This window comes from Myotis myotis, unplaced genomic scaffold (assembly GCF_014108235.1).
Source record: "Myotis myotis isolate mMyoMyo1 unplaced genomic scaffold, mMyoMyo1.p scaffold_m19_p_21, whole genome shotgun sequence".
In the NCBI taxonomy this organism is placed as follows: Eukaryota; Metazoa; Chordata; class Mammalia; order Chiroptera; family Vespertilionidae; genus Myotis; species Myotis myotis.
The window spans coordinates 11511532-11531975 of NW_023416326.1; the positions used below are offsets into that span (position 1 = coordinate 11511532).

Below are 20444 nucleotides of genomic sequence, written 5' to 3' on the forward strand. Positions count from 1 at the left end.
AGCCTGTGGGCCAGTCCTGCCCCCAGAACTCCCGCGCTTGGTCTTCTGGGCTAACCATTTGTTGTACTAATTCATTACGGAAACGTGAACCCTCCTCCCTCCGCAAAACACCAGCTGAACTAGAAGTGATTCTTTAAGTCATCTTTTGCTTCGGATGTAAATTCCTATTAGGATAAATGAATTGTTAGTGAGAACTGTGTAATCAGTGTTTGATTCAGAAACTTTCAGAGCCACAGTGCATGGGGGCCTCATTCGAATACGGGAGGGAGACTCCATGTGGCTCACCGGGTCTGCGTGTATGAGTCCAGTGGCCCCGTCTGAGGTGAAGTAATCTTGGGATCTTACTCGTGATCTGTAAGAAACCGATAGCCCAGGGTCGCACTCCTGTTAGCTCTGAGAGGAGAATATTAGAGTTTCTATAAGTGGGTTAAAGAGCTAGAAACATCGATGAGAGAGAAACATCGATCAGCTGCCTCCTGCACACCTCCCACTGGGGATGTGCCCACAACCAAGGTACATGCCCTTGACCGGAATCGAACCCGGGACCCTTGAGTCCGCAGGCTGACCCTCCATCCACTGAGCCAAACCAGTTAGGGCGGGCTACAGTCCATATTAATGCAGTATTTTTCACTTTGTTTTTTAAGTATATAGTAATACTATGTAGAACCCCAAGATTAATATAAAAAAAAAAACCCTCATGAAAAATGCAGAAATGTGAAGCCTTCTAAATTTCCCCCCATTGTCCTTTTTATTTGACGTTAGTGGGGATCCAGTCTGTCTGTCAGTAGAAAAGTCTCACCTGAAGGGTTGGGAGCAGCAGGCAGGCCTTCGCGTCATCGCTAACGCTAACTGCATTCGATGTGGCACGACCCTACTTCCTGAAAGCAGATAGATGCCTTTTCTCTTTCACGTTGAACACATTACACCATTAAAAGGTGTAGAACGATCCTGGTTCGGCGTTTCTGGCTGGGAATTTAGGACACGGAGAGCCAGGCTTGTGTAGGAGGCGGCTTGTGTCATCTGAACTTGAGCGTTTGGGCCGGCTTCTGAGCCGATGCAGAAACGGCTTCCGTTTCAAATGTGTTTTCTCCAGCTCACGCACCTTGCTCGTTCCTTCCCTGCATCTGAAGTGACACTGGCTAACCTCATTCTTTCCGCATTAGGCCCATTTATCTTTACTCTATCCCTAGTTTCTTATACTTGCTTTTCTGGGGGGGAAAAAACATTTTATTTATACTGATGATTTTCTCACTTCGTTTTATGTTTTGTTGAATTTTGATTAGTCGTCATATATAAATTCCATAGTAAAAATCTAATTTCATTTTATTTTTTTGATCTGGGGGATCTAGGAATCTGATTGCAATTTTAAGTCACTTGCTAATCAAGGTAATCAGAAACCCAAGCTACGTGTATCTCACTTTTCAAAAAAAGACACGCTTCTAAGAAACAAGGTAAAACATTTATTTATTTGTTTCATGTCAGAAGCAGCGCATGATTGTTTCCAGAACGTGAGAAACATTTCATGTCAAGATTAAAAATTGAAATGCCTATATTTTTATTTACACAAAAATGTCTACTTTCAAACAGACCTTCTAGCATCATGTTTGTGCTTGACCAGTGGTTCTCAACCTTCTGGCCCTTTAAATACAGCTCCTCATGTTGTGACCCAACCATAACATTATTTTCGTTGCTACTTCATCACTGTAATGTTGCTACTGTGATGAATCGTCATGTAAATACCTGATATGCAGGATGGTCTTAGGTGACTCCTGTGAAAGGGTCGTTCGACTGCCAAAGGGGCCGCGGCCCACAGGTTGAGAACCGCTGTGCTTGACTGTAGGTGTTTCAGTTGTGAAACCTGCTGTGTTTCCTTGTGGTATAAAGTATAAAGGTCTTTGTTCCATGTGCTTATTTAGCATTTATTTGTAATGACTACATAGTCACGTTCCTTTTCACAACGCAGATATGTTCTGAAAGTATAGTGAGATATAGAATCAGATATTTAAGGGACTGAATTGCCCTGCCATTTCTGGAAAGCAATTTGAAGGAGTTCAAATTATTTAACCCAGTAAGTGCATTCTAGAACTTGAACCTAAGGAAATGGAGTTTTACAAGGACATTTACTTGTGAATTGGTCACAGTGGTGATGACTGGAGATAAAAGGCGAGTTATTAAATACAGTTTTGGTTTTAGGTCTTAGCTGGTAGGAATAAAGGTGAGTTTGTTTTCCATGTTTTTCTGTAGTGAACATATTTTTTAAAGCATAAAAACTTTTAAGTATTTCAAAAGTCTTCATATCCATCTGAAAGGTTTCCATCCCATACTCTAAAATATAATCCCAAATATATTAAAACATTAATGTAGCCCTAACCGGTTTGGCTCAGTGGATAGAGCATCAGCCTGCGGAATCAAGGGTCCCAGGTTCGATTCCGGTCAAGGGCATGTACCTTGGTTGCAGGCACATCCCCAGTGGGGAGTGTGCAGGAGGCAGCTGATCGATGTTTCTCTCTCACTGATGTTTCTAACTCTCTATCCCTCTCCCTTCCTCTCTGTAAAAACAAAACAAAACAAAAAAACATTAAAGTAGCAAATATAAGACTTAACATTGTTGAATAAGAAAGACTTTTCAATCATATCCTGCCTTAGAAAGATGTCCATTTTATTTTGAATGAAAAGGAAAACCCATGTTATTAACATGGTGTTTTTGTTTGCTTTATAATACTTAACAATATTCATGCTCGTGTGTGTTTATATGATTATAGTAAGAAGTCTGGAAATAAATACCAAAATTATTCGCAGTAACCGGTAGGACTAGAAATGTAGACAGTACTGTCCCCAAAGGAGTTAGGTCCAGACATTAAACCATCACCTTTTGTTGTTCTTGCTGTCAGAGATTCGCTTTGTCAGGGTTTTAACGGCCACTCCTGGTTCAGTGAAAACTCTGATGAACCCTCCCTCTCAGTCCCGTTTTCATCATCTTATCGCTAAGCAGAGCTTCTCAGCATAAAATTCTATTATTTTTCTCATTTAGTTTCAAAATCTTCGAGTTGTCCTTTTTCTTTGTAACTGCCAGCTCAGCCCGTCTTCGGCAGGGGATGAAGTGAAACCACCGAACTTTGTCCTGTCCGAGTTGGGACGTTTCTTTCTTTGTCCTGTGTCTTGCTCTCTCCGTCGTCCCTCAGCCGGGATTTCCCCTTTCACCTGTGAGTCCTTTCTTTCTTTATACACCGTCTGCGGCTTCATCGGTTCTCTCTACCGCACTTGTTTCACATGTCTCACTGTTGCTGTCCTGAAAAACACCCACGCTCCAATGGCCCCGTATTTCATCCAATAAAAATCAACCCTTTGCTGTAAATAGCCTGTCAATAGAGATCTGTTTAAGTAAATGATGGCACATTTACACAGTGGGGGAACAGGCAACCTATTCAAGACAAAGGTAAGTTTTATGTGTGAAGTGGAAAAATCTCCGAGATACATTATTAAGTAAAATCAAGATATATTAAGTGAGAAAAACAAAGTACGCAATAGTGTGTATTATGCTGCCGTGCGTGTGTGTGGGTGTGTGTGTGTGTGTGTACGTACGTACATACATACAGTAGTTCCCTTATCCACGATTTTGCTTTCTGCTGTTTTGGTTACTCATGGTCAACTATGGTCTGAAAATATTAAATGGAAAATTACAGAAATGAACAATTCATAAGTTTTAAGTTGCATGCCATGTTCTACATAGCACAATGAAATTTCATGTCCCCATCCCGCCTGGGAGGTTAATTCTCTGTCCAGTATATTCACGCTGTAACCCACCCATTAGCTGGTCAGTAGCCATCTCTGCTCTCAGACCAACTGTCCTGTTATCTCAGTGATTGTGTGCAAGTCACCCCTATTTTACTTCCTGTCCCCAAAGCGCGACAGTAGTGATGCTACTACCACAATCCAGATATGCTAAGGGAGAAGCTGTAAAGTGAAGAGGTGAATGTTCTCAGCTTAATAAGAAAAAACTTGTGTGCTGAGGCTGCTCAGATCTATGACAACAACGAATGTTCTGTTGTGAAACGGTGAAGAAGGAAAAGGGATTTGTGCTAGTTTTGCTGTCGCCCCTCAAACTGCAAGTTACAGCTGCAGGCTGTGTCAGGGCTTAGTGTAGACGGGAAAGGTGTTAAACTTCATCATAGGTGTGTGTGTGTATAGGACAGAGCATAGAATTTACAGTGAGGTACTGTCCACAGCTGCAGGCATCCATTGGGGTCTTGAAACAGATCCCCACAAACAAGGGGGGAGCGGCAATGCAGACAGCGATTGCCTAGAGGCAGTGAAGGACTAAGGCAGAGAGAGGCTCACTTACTTCTTGAATTTAGTGCTAGGTGCTATGTGTATTAACTGCTAAAATTATAATTTTTGTAGTACATATTTATAAATAGCACATTTTTACATGATGCCTATGTTATGCTTCTGTTCCGGAGTATAAAGGACAGCTTGAAATTAACTGAAGGTAGCTGCTTTAACAAAGGAGTATTAAAACAGGCGTTTATTCTTCAGGTTCCTGGGCTGTATAGGTCTAGTTCCCTGGACAGTCTCTCTACAACCAAGATCAAAGCGCTAGTGCCCGCGAGAGCCAGTGGGCTGAGCAAGAGGCCAGCGAGAGTCCAGAAGAGGAAACACCACAACGCCGAGAACAAGCCGGGGCTGCAGACGAAGATCAACGAGCTCTGGAAAAACTTCGGATTTAAAAAGTGAGTTGTCTTGTTACTTTAAAATAAGATAAATTTTTCCCCCTGCAATTTCAGTCCTTCTCCCAAGTCTTTCTGTTCCCATATGAATCAACTTCTTTTTCTCTTACCTATTTCCTTTAGCTGACTCTCTACAACTATATTTAATTGCAATATCTGTGCCTTCTTTTAGTGAAAAGATGGCAAACTGAAAAACCTCAGTTCTCAGTCGGCTCTGGGGGTCTCTCTCTTATTAAGCAAATCACATTACTTTTCCTGGCCTGGGTGTCCCCGCTTTCTTTCCTTAGGACTGTAATGAGAACAAGGTTAAGACATGGGGTTTGGGAAGATAATGGTGCTTCTGGGTTTAATGCACTTTGTTTCCTTAAATTATCACATCTAAAATGGGAGGAGCCCTAGCCGGTGTGGCTCAGTGGATAGAGCGTCAGCCTGTGGACTGAAGGGTCCCGGGTTCAATTCTGGTCAAGGGCAGGTACCTTGGTTGCAGGTTCCTCCCCAGCCAGACCCTGGTCAGAGCGCATGCAGGAGGCAACCAGTTGATGTGTCTCTCCCTCTCCCCCCTTTTTTTTAATATATTTTATTGGTTTTTTACAGAGGAAGGGAAAAAGCTAGAAACATTGATGAGAGAGAAAGATCCATCAGCTGCCTCCTGCATACCCCCCACTGGGGATGCGACCAACCAAGGTACATGCCCTTGACCGGAATCGAACCTGGAACCCTTCAGTCCGCAGGCCGACGCTCTATCCACTGAGCCAAATTGGTTTGGCTCTCCTACTCTCTTAAAATAATTTTTAAATGAGGAATTACTGCCCTGGCCGGTTTGGCTCAGTGGATAGAGCATCGGCCTGTGGACCAAAGGGTCCCGGGTTCAATTCCAGTCAAGGGCACATGCCCGGGTTGTGGGCTCAGTTCCCAATAGGGGACATGCAGGAGGCATTATCTCAATGATTCTCATCATTGATGTTTCTCTCTCCCTCTCCTTTTCTCTCTGAAAGCAATAAAAACATATATACATTAAAATAACAAATGAGCCCTGGCCAGTTTGGCTCAGTGGCTGGGGCGTCGGCCTGTGGAGTCGTGGGTTCGGTTCCGGTCAGGGGCCTGTGCCTTGGTTGCGGACACATCCCCAGTGGGGGGCGTGCAGGAGGCAGCTGATGGATGTTTCTCTCTCGTGGATGTTTCTGGCTCTCTCTCCCTTCCTCTCTGTGGAGAGTCGATAAAATATATTTGAAAAAAAATGAGGAATTACTGAGTTTATAAGATGAATTGGCCAGATTTCTAATGTATGTGGCAAACATGGTTTTAAATGAGTTGACCCTGTGTATATCTACAATACTTGTTAGATTACAAGATTAACTACAGAGTAACATTGATTTACAATTCACTTTTTTCTTTTTAAATCTTTATTATTGAGAGTATTACAGATGTCCTTTTTCCCCCCAATTCCCCCTCCACCCGGTTCCTGCCCCACCCCAGGCCTTCACGACCCTACTGTCCTGTTCATAGGTAAGATCCTTGGTTATCTCTTCCACACCCACCCCCCTTCCCTCCGAGATTCATCAGTCCATTCCATGCTTCTGTGCCTCTGATTATATTTTATTCACCAGTTTATTTTGTTCGATTTATTGTTCATTTTGATTTTTAGATTAGATTGTTGATAGATAAAATATATGAACAATATATTTTCTTCCTTCTCTTTCTTCCTCCCGTCCCCGCCATTTTGGCTGCTTCCCTGTGTTTGTTTCTATGTATTAGGTAGAGCTGCTCAGTCTCCTAGAATTGGTAGAGGTCCTATGGCTCAGCCCCCCAGTCACCTGAGCTGGGGGGCACTCTAGGTGCGCCCCGTCTTGTAGGTGAGCCTTGAAGGCTGTTGCTGTCACTGGGAGGAGCTGACCCCCAGGCCAGGCTGTGGGGAGAGCTGCTGTGCAGGAGGCACCCCTGTGCAGCAGGACTTGCTAGTGGGGCTGTGGTGTTCACTGAGTCTGCCTCGTGGGTATGTCGCATGTGGGTGTGTAGAGTTGTAATCTACTGTGGTCAAGGCTGTCCACTGGGTGCACTGGCTCCAGGGCCACTGCCTGGGGCCACGCAGCAGGAACTACAGAGAGATCTGCTATTGGTATTGGGCTTAGAGATGCCCAGGCAAGGCCTGGCCAGCTGTGGAACAAGGCGGGCTGGTGCTAGTGCTGGGTCTTGGGCCTTTTGTTGATCCCTTTGACACCAGCTGCTGCCTGTTTGAGAGATTTGTTTGGGAGATTTTAGTGAAGTCTGAAGCCGGAGCCAGGACAGGCCATTCATTTGGAAAAGCAACTGGAAACAGGGTGGGTGAGGCCTCAGGGAATCCCCAAGGCAGAGCAAATAGTGTGCTGACAGACTCAGATGTGGCTGCCAGTCAGCCCTGTGACAGGGGAGGTCCCGGCACAGGAACAGTGGCCACTGTGAGCACCCCTGTCTGGGAGAAAGCCGCCCCCGAGTTCCTGCCACGATGCCAGACTATCCAGTTCCTCTCCATGTGCCTGGTTCCCCAGCGCTGGAGGTTGGAAGAAGTGGGACCCTGTAAGTGTGTGCGTGAGCCCTTTGCTGGAATCCCAGTGTTCCCCTTAGTCTCCTTGTCACCTAGCCACAGCCCCCCTGCTTTTTACAGCCTGTAGTTGCGTGGACTTCTCTTCCCAGCCCTGGAACCCTAGGCTGGGACCCCTTGCGCCTCACTGGCAGCCTCCTTAGGACATCTCCCTCCCAATTAAAAAAACACAACGGCACATGAGGCTGTCGGACCAGCCAGTTCCGCCCCTCCTACCGGTCTCGGTGCTGCCTTCATTTCTCCGGTTGTAGGACTTCTGTGCAGCCAGCTTTCGGGCAGTTCTGCATGATGGTTGCTCTGTATTTTCGTTGTCACGTTGCTGTGGTTACGGGAGGCTGCGAGTACGGGTGTTGACCTACGTAGCCATCTTGGTTCGCTCTTCATTTATTTTCTTGTTCTTAAAGCAAACGTGCTAAAAAATCAATGAAAAACAAAGGAAGATTACCTGGGTGCGATAGGATTAAACCTTACCTAATAGAGATGTTGTCACAACCAGATGAAATGGTGCAAATGGGAACACTCTGTAAATACGTGCTGGGCAGTGTTCTCACTATTTTACATTGTGTAACGTCTAGGATTAAACCATAGAGCATGAGTTCTCAAACACCTGTCTTCAGAAACCCTTTATACTTTTAAAAGTTGAGGGCCCCAAATTACTTTGAGTTACATCTGTCAACATTTAACCATTTAGAAATTAAAATAGACACTTAAAAGATAGTTTTAAACTTATTAAGTATTTAAAACCAATAGCATAGTTGTTTTACAAATGCTAAATTTACGTTTGCAAATCTTTATTGCCTAGTTTAATAAATTAGCTGGGTTCTTGTATCTGTCCTGTGTTCCATCTGTTGTATGTTGTTTTGGTTGAAGTATATGGAGAAAACCTGGCCGCACCATATTTGCAGCTTGAACATTTGTATTTTGATAGCCTTTTTATTTCACCGTAAATCTTTTTGACATTCCATAAGAAGTCAACAAGCAGCAGGTGTTTAGTTACTGTGATGTCGAGCAGGAAACCCTGACAGTGAACTTCCCGCGCCTGGCATCAGGCGTTCCACTGGCCCGTGATGCTCTGAGAGCATCTTGCGCTTGTGCATGACGGCGCGAATTGATCATGTGTAAGATGATGTGCCTGGAGGTGGAAAATACCAAAAAATGGGGGTGGAGGGGGGTAAGAGTAGGGCTAAAACATTTGTTCATGCCTCACTTACATTGGTTCTTAGCAAGACTTGAGGTGCCAGGTAGAAAAGAACTCGTTTCTCTATTGGAATCATTCTGCCTTAGCACGTGTGTATTCAGGCATTGAAGCAGGTTTTATTGGATGTACCCACACCTGCGGGCATTGAAGCAGATGTTATTGGAGGTCCTCGGAGAACTTGGATGTGCATACGATGAACTGAGGCATATTCCACACAAAAGGGTCTTGTCCTCTTTATATGCTTCACTTTATCCAGGGAGAGCATTCTCTAGGAATCACTGCCCTTTAAAGACACCAAATTCGCCCTGGCCGGCTTGGCTCAGTGGATAAAACGTCAGCCTGCGGACTGAAGGGTCCCAGGTTCGATTCTGGCCAAGGGCACATGCCTGGGTTGCAGGCTCGATCTCCAGTAGGGGGCGTGCAGCCAATCAATGAATCTCTCTCATCATTGATGTTTCTCTCTCTCTCTCTCCTTCTCCCTTCCTCTCTGAAACCAATAAAGAAATAGATTTTAAAAAAGACACCAAATTCATGGCATTCTGTTCTGTTTTGCAGAGATTCTGAAAAGCTTCCTTCCTGTAAGAAGCCAGATCCCCTGTCTCCAGTCAAGGATAATATTCAACTCACTCCAGAAACGGACGAGGACATCTTCCACAAGCCGGAGAGTGCGCGTGTGCAGAGAGCCATATTCCAGTGACCGGCAGCTGGGGCCGCCCCGAGCCTTTCTGCCCGTGAAGTCCCCTTGGCAGGGAGGCGGGTACCAGTCTGAGATTTGTTCTTAGAGCTACGCCACGTTTTTTAATAGACTACATTTTGTATATGAACTATGTGATTGTTTCCTTTGTTCAGCTTTTTATATTTTCATAAGAAGCTAACTAGGGAAATTATTTTTAACAGTTTTGGAAGTTTTAATGTTATTTAGGCAAGTTTGCTAGAAATTTATAAAAATTTACTCTAAAGATTTCTGTTACATTGTCAAGCATAAGACTGGCAAATGGAAAACCACATTTCTGTAAATTATCTTACCCTAGAGGAAATCACTGAATTCTTCCAAGCTTTACAATTTTCCACGTGCCTCTGTCTTTTGGGGTTGAATGGAAAATAAAGTTGCTGGGAGGGGAGGGGCAGTTGGAGGCGTGAAGGTCGTTGCACAGCGGGACAGGCCTTTACTACCCACCCCTGAAGGGTTTGGTTGGGATACACATTTGACAGTGGAAGGAACTACTACTTACATCATTAATATTCTTAAGCTTCAAAATAGCCTGTTTTTAAATATGTCTTTTTAAAAAATATATATTTTTATTGATTCCAGAGAGGAAGGGAGAGAGAGATAGAAACATCAATGATGAAACAGAATCATTGCTCTGCTGCCCCCTGCACCCCCCCCCAGGGATTGAGCCCACAGTCAGGACATGTGCCCTTGACCAGAATTGAACCTGGGACTCTTCAGTCCACAGGCTGATGCTCTATCCACTGAGCCAAACCAGCTTGGTCTAAATATGTCTTTTTTTTTTTGAAGTACAGGCTAGAAATTCCTTAACATATATTTAAAATTAGTGTCCTAGGTGTGATGTAAGATACTAAAATTGCAAAGTCTATAACAGCAGTCGCCAACTGGTGGTCTATGGACCACTGGTGGTCTGTGAGGTCCAAAAGGTTGGCGACCGCTGGTCCATAATATACACACTCTACAGAGAAATAGACATACCTGGAAAGAACCAGCTGTGCAAGTGAAGATCTGGCATGATGTAAAGAAATTTTTTTAAAATATGTTTTTATTGACTTTAGAGAGGAAGGGAGAAAGAGAGGGATAGAGAAAATCATTGATCGACTGCCTCCTGCACGCCCCACACTGGAGATGGACCCTGTAACCGGGCATGTGCCCTGACCGGGAATCAAACTGACCTCCTGGTTCATAAATCGATGCTCAACCACTGAACCATACCAGCTGGGCTAAAGAAATTACAGAATTACCTAAGCCAGCCGTGGGCAAACTACGGCCCGTTTGAAATGAATAAAACTAAAAAGAAAAAAGACCGTACCCTTTTATGTAATGATGTTTACTTTGAATTTATATTAGTTCACACAAACACTCCATCCATGCTTTTGTTCCGGCCCTCCGGTCCAGTTGAAGAACCCATTGTGGCCCTCGAGTCAAAAAGTTTGCCCACCCCTGACCTAAGCTATAGAAGATAAAGGATAGGGACCCAGAATATTTTAATTTTTAAATGAGACTTAATAGAGGACTATTGGCTAAAAGAGGTCAGAATGAACATAACATTGTAAGAAACAGCATAAAAAATTTTAAATAACCAATCTGAAAAGAAAAATCCAAAGAACAAGCAAATCTGAATTTTCTATGAATGTTTCCTGCTACAGAGCGATTCAGAATGTGAACCAGCCCTAGCTGGTTTGGCTCAGTGGATAGAGTGTTAGCCTGGGGACTGAAGGGTCCCGGGTTCGATTCCAGTCAAGGGCACATGCCCGGGTTGTGGGCTCGATCAATGATTCTCACCATTGATGTTTCTCTTCTTCCTCTCTGGAATCAATAAAAATATATTTTAAAAAAAGAATGTGAATCAAACACTGTCTACAAATGTTTACCTTCTCACCCATTTAAAATACCACTTGAAGGACAAAAGGAATAAAACATACTATAGACTCACAAAGGTTAACAGAAGAGACAGGCAAGGAAACGCATTAGTGGCAAGTAGTTTAACATCTCCTCCAGGGGCAGGAGCCAACAAGGGTAAAAGTTCAGAGGAGCTCACAAGTGGGGATACCACGTAGGTCCCTTTAAAGTGGGGGCTCGAAGTGAGGCTGAAACGGGGCTGCCTCGAAGCATTTAAAGTTGGGGCGGGAGAAGAGGAAATGGCAACAGCACAGCCGTTCCTCCATCTTCAAATCCCCACACCAGAAGCAGATCAAACCCGATGAGCATGACGACAGATGTAGGTAACGGGTCTCACTGAGTCCCACACCGCCACCAGGACACATGCGGGCGCTGGCACCTGCTCAGGAGCAGAGGCGGAGCGGGGCCGCTAGTGCACCCGAGAGGAGAGCTTTAGAGCAGCCACCCACACGCACAGCAGGCCCACCTGGAAGTGGCACTGAGACAGGCTTTGCCCTCCAGCGGCGTGCGTGCAAGACAGAAGCCATCCAGTCCAAATGAATCATGGGAACTGGCTGGCCCAGGCTTCCTTCTAGGGTAGGGGGCCCACAGGAGACAAACTGCTGGAAGCTGAGCCAAAAATGAGGAGGAGAGAGACCACAGAGGCAGAAAGGTTAAAGGAGAGGGGACAGTTGACCGAGAAGGCTCAGCAGAATACCCTGCTCTTGAGCCCGTCGGGGGCAGGGGAGGGCTTAAAGCTCCTGTAAATCATGTTTCTCAGCTTAAATTTTACAGCGGGGCCTTGACTTACGAGTAATTCGTTCCGAGACTGAGCTCGGTAAGGAGCTTGTTAACTCAAATTACTCTGTCAACTCAATGCAAAAAAATCGGCCGAGAGACAGCTGGTATCTCAAAAAACTCCTTAGTCGGGACACTCGTAAGTCAAGGCCCCACTGTACTTCAAAATAAACCACAGAATAGCTTTAATTTATTTTTTTTTTAATTTTTTTTTTAAATATATATATTTTATTGATTTTTTACAGAGAGGAAGAGAGAGAGATAGAGAGCTAGAAACATCGATGAGAGAGACGCATCGATCAGCTGCCTCCTGCACATCTACTGGGGATGTGCCCACAACCCAGGTACATGCCCCCGACCGGAATCGAACCCGGGACCCCCCAGTCCGCAGGCCGACGCTCTATCCATTGAGCCAAACCAGTCAGGGCCAGAATAGCTTTTAGATTCATCTCTTACAAAGTTAATATTTTTAAAAAGAGTCTCCAGTAGAATAACATCTTTACAGATGATGGAAATCTACCAGAAAGGCCCACAAGTAGATTAAAACCAGTTCCCTAAGATTAGGAAGTGACAAATGTTGAAGTTACGGGCAGAAAGTCTAATATGCAGATAATAGGAGTCTCTGAAGAAAACACTAATTTCAGAAAATCTTCCTACTTTAACAAGATTTATAACTCTACAATGGGCCCTTGTACCTAAGATGACTGATCCTAAACAAGCCAACAGCAAGACAGTCAACAAAGTTACTCTAAAGAAAAAAATATATATTGGATAAAAACAGCAAGTGACATGTAAGGAAAAAACTAGGTTATGTCATTTTCACAATTCTGAAATCAAGAATACTTTTTTAAAAAACCATAGAGAATGCATAGGTAAGTGGAACAACAAATCAATGTTTCTCCCTCTTTCTCGAATCAATAAATAAGTAAACAATAAAACCAAAGACGCATTTGTCTCAGAGTACCTCCCCTTCGGGCGGGGAGGGGCTTTGTGGTGGGAAGTGCTCCGTCCACCTGCTGGGACCAGGGGCCGAGGACTCGGCGTCCCCACATCCAGGGCCTCCCACTCGGAACAAAGGCAGGTGAGCGAAGGCCGCTGACTTAGAAAAGCTTCACGGGTTACAGCGCTCACCTGCCAGCTGAACGCCATAAAAAGTGACATGACACTGAGACAGCTGAGTGGGCAGTGCCTGAAACCTCCAGTTTCTCTGGCGCAGTTATGATATGTTATGAGCTCCCTGGGAACCTGCCGCAGCTCCGACCAGCTGCGGGTTAGGTCAGTGGCTGGCAAACCCATTAGTCAACAGAGCCAAATATCAACAGCACAACGATTGAAATTTCTTTTGAGAGCCAAATTGTTTAAACTTAAACTATACAGGTAGGTACATTGTTAGTAACTTAATCAGGGTCCTCCTAAGCTGGCCTTTGCTAAAAAGTCCTCATTTTATAATAATAACGCCACCAACACAAAATAATTTCAATTCTTAAATGGATGACAAAAATACCTGTAGGATTTGCAGCCGGTTGGAAAAGTGCAGGTAACTTTCTGCTTCGAGTAGGTGCTTTTGTCACCCGTGTGCGATTTGCGGACGTGACTAGCACTAACCACTGAGACTGCTGACCTGACTGGCTCACTCAACTCCTGCATGTACCCCGCGGCCCGCCTGCGCCAGACCGACACCCCCCACTTCCTCTAACGCCACTTCTTCAAAATAGACTCGCCCAGGCCGAAAACCGACTTCTGCGCATGGGCCACGAAGTTTCAGTCGCACTGTACGTGGGCACCCGCACGTGGTATTTTGTGGGAGAGCCACACTCAAGGGGCCGAAGAGCCGCATGTGGCTCGCGAGCCGCGGTTTGCCGGCCACTGGGTTAGCTGAATCCAGTGGGAATGAAAGAAAAGCCTATGCCAGGCTTAGGTCCTCAGACTATAGGACGCTGGGGCCATCAGTGGCTTCCTCAGCAAGGGAGTCTTGCCACGCTTTCCCCCTTTTCCCATACAGGTGCGCCTCTAATTTTCGTGCACTCGCCACTCTCCACCCCAGTCATTGTGAATCTACAGGAAAGCATTTAAACATACTGACGGTGAGCACACTATACCAGGCCGTGTTCTGGGCTCCCCGCAAAGAACGATGAACAAAGCAGATGAAAAGTCCTGCTCTAAACATCTTCCAAACCAGAGAGTCCTCACTCCTGGGGACTCCTCAACTTAATCACATGAGAGCCAGGCAGCAGCAGAAGAGATGAGAGACAGCTTCTGGACAGGAGCCCAGAGCGACAGGGCCACCTTCAGCGCCACCATCTCCCATGCAGACAGGCATTTGCTCACCACGGGAGAGCAGACCAGGGTCGGAGCTCAGCCTTTGGATTATCCAGCTTTAGTTAACCGCCTTCGGAAACGATTTCCCTTCCCACCCACCATGTAAACTTAGCCACTACTAATGAACAGGGTTACCCATTACCAACAGCCTCAACTTGCTTTGGTATCAAAAACAACTCAGGCATAAATAAATAATGAATAAATGAACAAGTGAATGAATTAATGAATGGATGGATGGATGATGAATAAGCAAATGGATGGATGAATGAATGTAGAATAAATGAATAAATGAATGACTGAATAAATAATAGATACATAAATAGATAAACAAATAGCATTTTCCTGCTCCTATTTCCCATTTTGGTCTGTTTCATATAAATTACATTTCCATATTGTGTGGTTATGATTGGTCAGTATAGATGCAAATGAGGATATAATTTGCATAGTTCTGATAGGACGGGGCCAATCTCGGTCTGTTGGTAGAAAGATGAAGCTGAAAGAGGCGAAATAACAACAGACCCCTCAGAAATTCAAAGCATTGTTAAAAAATAGTATGAACAACTCTAAGAAACTAGACAACCTGGAGGAAATGGACATATTCCTAGAAAAATACAATCTTCCAAAACTCAATCCAGAGGATTCTAAAAATCCAACAGGCCAATAACGATGGAAGAAATTGAAGCGGTCATCAAAAAGCTCCCAGCAAACAAAAGCCCGGGGCCAGACGGCTTCACAGGGGAGTTTTACCAAACATTCAAGGAAGAACTAAAACATATCCTCCTTAGACTATTCCAAAAAATTCAAGAAGAAGGAGCACTTCCCAGCTCATTCTATGAAGCCAGCATCACCCTAATACCAAAACCAGGTGAAGAGAACACAATGAAAGAGAACTATAGGCCAATATCCCTCATGAACATAGATGCCAAAATCCTCAACAAAATCTTAGCAAATTGGATCCAACAGTACATCAGAAAGATCATACACCATGACCAAGTAGGATTCATCCCAGGGATGCAAGGATGGTACAATATCCGCAAATCAATAAACGTGATTCATCACATAAACAAATTGAGAGATAAAAACCACATAGTCATATCAATTGATGCAGAAAAAGCATTTGACAAAATTCAACATCCTTTCTTGATAAAAACTCTCAGCAAGGTAGGAATAGAAGGATCATACCTCAACATAATAAAAGCCATATATGACAAACCCACAGCCAACATCATAATCAATGGGCAAAAACTAAAACCATTTTCCCTGAGAACAGGAACAAGACAGGGATGCCCCCTCTCACCACTCCTGTTCAACATAGTACTGGAAGTACTAGACATTGCGATCAGGCAAGAAGAAGAAATAAAAGGCATCCAAATTGGAAAAGAAGAAGTAAAACTGTCCTTATTTGCAGATGACATGATACTGTACATAGAAAACCCTAAAGACTCCATCAAAAAATTATTAGACTTAACAAATGAATTTGGCAATGTAGCAGGATACAAAATTAATGCCAAGAAATCTAAGGCATTTCTTTACACCAATAGTGAACTTACAGAAAGGGAGACTAAAAAAGCAATCCCATTTACCATCGCACCAAAAAAATTAAGATACCTAGGAATAAACTTAACTAAGGAGGTAAAAGACTTATATGCGAAAAACTACAGGACACTGAAAAAAGAGATAGAGGAAGACATAAACAGATGGAAGAACATACCGTGTTCATGGATTGGTAAAATCAACATCATCAAAATGTCCATACTACCCAAAGCAATCTATAGATTCAATGCAATCCCCATTAAACTACCAACAGCATAGTTCACAGATTTAGAACGAACGTTCCAAAAATTCATCTGGAATAAAAAAAAGACCTCGAATAGCTGCAGCAATCCTGAGAAAGAACAAAGTAGGTGGGATCTCAATACCAGATATCAAACTGTATTACAAAGCCACTGTTCTTAAAACAGCTTGGTACTGGCACAAGAACAGACATATAGATCAATGGAATAGAGACCCCAGAAATCGACCCAAACCACTATGCCCAATTAATATTCGACAAAGGAGGCAAGAGCATACAATGGAGTCAAGACAGTCTCTTCAATAAATGGTGTTGGGAAAATTGGACAGATACATGCAAAAAGATGAAACTAGACCACCAACTTACACCATACACACAAATAAACTCAAAATGGATAAAAGACTTAAACGTAAGACAGGAAACCATAAAAATACTAGAGGAATCCATAGGCAGCGAAATCACAAACATATGTCGAAGGAATTTCTTCTCTGATAATGCTCCTAGGGCAATGGAAACTTAAGAGAAAATAAACAAATGGGACTACATTAAAATAAAAAGCTTTTGCACAGCAAAGGAAACCATCAACAAAACAACAAGAAGACCCACTGCATGGGAGAACATATTTGCCAATGATACCACCGATAAGGGTTTAATTTCCAACATTTACAGGGATCTCATGAAACTTAACAAAAGGAAGATAAACAATCCAATAAAAAAATGGGCAACGGACCTAAATAGACACTTTTCGAAAGAGGACATACAGAAGGCCGAAAGACATATGAAAACATGCTCAAAGTCACTAATTATACGAGAGATGCAAATCAAAACGACAATGCGGTATCACCTCACACCTGTCAGAATGGCTATCATCAACAAATCAACAAACAACAAGTGCTGGAGAGGATGTGGAGAAGAAGGAACCCTTCTGCACTGCTGGTGGGAATGCAGACTGGTGCAGCCACTGTGGAGAACAGTATGGAGCTACCTCAAAAAACTAAAAATGGAACTCCCATTTGACCCTGTGATCCCACTTCTAGGAATATATCCCAAGAAGCCAGAAACACCAGTCAGAAAGGATATATGCACCCCTATGTTCATAGCAGCACAATTCACCATAGCTAAGATTTGGAAACAGCCTAAGTGCCCATCAGCAGATGAGTGGATTAGAAAACTGTGGTACATCTACACAATGGAATACTATGCTGTGGTGAAAAAGAAGGAACTCTTGCCTTTTGCAACAGCATGGATGGAACTGGAAAGAATTACGCTAAGTGAAATTAGCCAGCCAGAGAAAGATAAATACCACATGATCTCACTCATTTGTGGAATATAGAGAACAACATAGACTGATGAACAGGGACAGATCCAAAGACTGAGAAACAGCAATCAGACTATTAATCCCCAGAAGGAAAAGTAGGGGAGGGTGGGGGTAAGGGGAAGAGATCAACCAAAGGACTTGTATGCACGCATATAAGCCAAACCAATGGACATGGACAACATGGGGATGAGAGCATGAGTGGGAGGCGGGGGTTAATGGGGGGGGGGGGTGAGGACACATTTGTAATTCCTTAACTAATAAAGAATTTAAAGATTAAAAACAAAAACAAAAAAAAAAACTAAGTTCTTACTTAGTTGTGGCTATGTGCCGCTCTATTGAGCTCCAAATGTAACCCCTGAAAAACAAACAATTTCAAAGTTTTAAAATCAATTCATAGAGTAACATAAAATGCCTTTCTATTCAGCAAAATAAAAGCATGCGATGGGGTGAATGACAATAACTCTGTTGTTCCACCAGGAATAGCCATCTTTAATTCGAGATTATTTTTGACTTCACTTCCTAAGGTATATAAATGTCTAATCACTGCTGTGCACCCGAAGCTAGCATAATATTGTACGTCAACTCTAACTGAAAAATAAATTTTTAAAAAGATTCTTTTCTTTCCCTCCTAACCTGTAGCTAAATATTCATGACAAAGCGAGGGGTTTTATAAAATACTACCAGAGAAGGAATGAATCTGTGGAGATTTCTTTGCATAGCACCGATGAAGGGAATTTATAACTTCAGGCTTATTAAGTATTTCTAGATGATGCTTGAAGAACATAATGCATGTTGGATCACTATCTCCACCCCATTCCGTTTTCAACACAGAAATTCTTAGGGGAACGTTCTTACTTTTAAATTACCCTCTTATTTAATACCACACTGCTATAAAAAAGAAGGAACTTTTACCATTTGCAACAGCATGGAGGGAACTGGAGAGCATTATGCTAAGCGAAATAAGCCAGTTGGAGAAAGATAAATATCACATGATCTCACTCATACGTGGGATATAATGATCAACATAAACTGATGAACAAAAACAGATCCAGAGACAAGGGGGCACTGAGTAGACCATCCAACCTCAGGGAGAAGGCAGGGGAGGGGGGTGGTTAGAGATCAACCAAAGGACTTGTATGCATGCATATTAGCATGACCAATGGACACAGACACCGGGGTGGTGGGGGTCTGCCCTTACGGGTGGGAGTGGCTTGGGGGGTGTTATTTGGAGGGGGAAGAGACATGTAATACTTTAAACAATGAAAAAAAACACCCTCTTGTTTTACTCATAAAAAAAAAAAAAGATGAAGCCAAGAAAAATTAATAAAAAACTAGTTAACCCTACAACTTAAAGAATTAGTAGAAAGAACTCTAGCCGGTTTGCTCAGTGGATAGAGCATCGGCCTGCAGACTGAAGGGTCCCAGGTTCGATTTCAGTCAAGAGCATATGCCTGTGTTGCCGGCTCAATCCCCAGTAGAGGGCATGCAGGAGGCAGCTGATCAATGATTCTCTCTCATCTTTGATGTTTTATCTCTCCCTCTCTCTTCCTCTCTGAAATCAATAAAAATTAAAAAAATTTTTAAAAAACCATTTTATTTTTATTTATTTCAGAGAGGAAGGTAGAAGGCAAGGGAAAAATAGAAACATCAATGATGAGAATCATTGATTGGCTGCCTCCTGCATGCCTCCCACTGGGGATTGAGCCAGCAACCCTGGCATGTGCCCTTGACCAGAATCGAACCCAGGGCCCTTCAGTCCGCAGGCTGACGCTCTATCCACTGAGCCAAAACAGCGAGGGCAAAATTAAAATATTTTTTATTGACTTTTTACAGAGAGGAAGGGAGAGTGATAGAGAGTTAGAAACATCGATGAGAGAGAAACATCGATCATCTGCCTCCTGCACACTCCCCACTGGGGATGTGCCCACAACCAAGGTACATGCCCTTGACCGGAATCGAACCTGGGTCCCTTGAGTCCCCAGGCCGACGCTCTATTCCACTGAGCCAAACCAGTTAGGGCTCAATTAAAATATTTTTTAAAAGAATTAGATAGAGAACAAAAAAAATGCCCAGCGTAAGTAGACGAAAGGAAAAAATAAAGATTAGAGCAGAAATAAATGATGGAGACACACACACAATACAAAATATCAATGAAACCAAAAGCTGGTTCTTTGAAATGGTAAACAAGATTGATGAACTGCCGGAACCGGTTTGGCTCAGTGGATGGAGCGTCGGCCTGCGGACTGAAAGGTCCCAGGTTCGATTCCGGTCAAGGGCATGTACCTGGGTTGCGGGCACATCCCCAGTAGTAGACGTGCAGGAGGCAGCTGATCGATGTTTCTCTCTCATCGATGTTTCTAACTCTCTATTCCTCTCCCTTCCTCTCTGTAAAAAATCAATAAAAAATCTAAAAAAAAAAAAAAAAAAAAAGATTGATGAACTGCTAGACTCACCAAGAAACAAAGGGCCGAAACCAGTTTGGCTCAGTGGATAGAGCGTCGGCCTGCGGACTGAAAGGTCCCAGGTTCGATTCCGGTCAAGGGCATGTGCCTGGGTTGCGGGCACTTCCCCAGTAGGGAGTGTGCAGGAGGCAGCTGATCGATGTTTCTCTCTCATCGATGTTTCTAACTCTCTGTCTCTCTCTCCCTTCCTCTCTGTAAAAAATCAATAAAATATATTTAAAAAAAAAAAGAAACAAAGGAAGAGGACCCAAATAAATTAGATCAGAATGAAAGCAGAGAAGTAACAACTGACACTACAGAAATACAGAGGATTGTAAGAAAAGACTTTGAACAACTATACGCCAACAAGCTGGATAATGTGGATGAAATAGACAAATTCCTAGAAAAATACCATCTCCCAAAACTGAATCAGGAAGAATTAGAAAACCTGAATAGGCCAATAACAACTGAGGAAAAAGCAGCAGTAATCAAAAAACTCCCAGCAAACAAAAGCCCTGTTCCGGGTAGCTTCATAGGGTAGTTTTACCAAACATTCAAAGAAGAATTGACACCTATACTCCTCAAATTATTCTAAAAAATCCCAGAGAAAGGAACACTTCCAAGCTCTTTTTTAGGAGGCCAGCATTTTCCTAATTTCAAAA

The 20444-nt window shown here is 43.4% G+C and overlaps 1 protein-coding gene across 4 annotated transcripts in view; it reads left to right on the top strand.

Annotated features, from left to right (window-relative positions):
- Window positions 1-9818, top strand: part of EXO1 (exonuclease 1) — a 32542-nt gene extending 22724 nt beyond the window's left edge. Inside the window, exons 14-16 of one of the 4 annotated variants that reach the window (XM_036355076.1) lie at window positions 1350-1451; window positions 4537-4730; window positions 9059-9818. In XM_036355076.1, coding sequence (XP_036210969.1) covers window positions 1350-1451; window positions 4537-4730; window positions 9059-9200 — 438 coding nt within the window. In that variant the 3' untranslated portion in view covers window positions 9201-9818. The remainder of the gene's footprint in view (window positions 1-1349; window positions 1452-4536; window positions 4731-9058) is intronic. The other 3 variants (XM_036355075.1, XM_036355078.1, XM_036355077.1) reach the window with 3 other exon arrangements.
- The last annotated feature ends 10626 nt before the right edge of the window (window positions 9819-20444 follow it).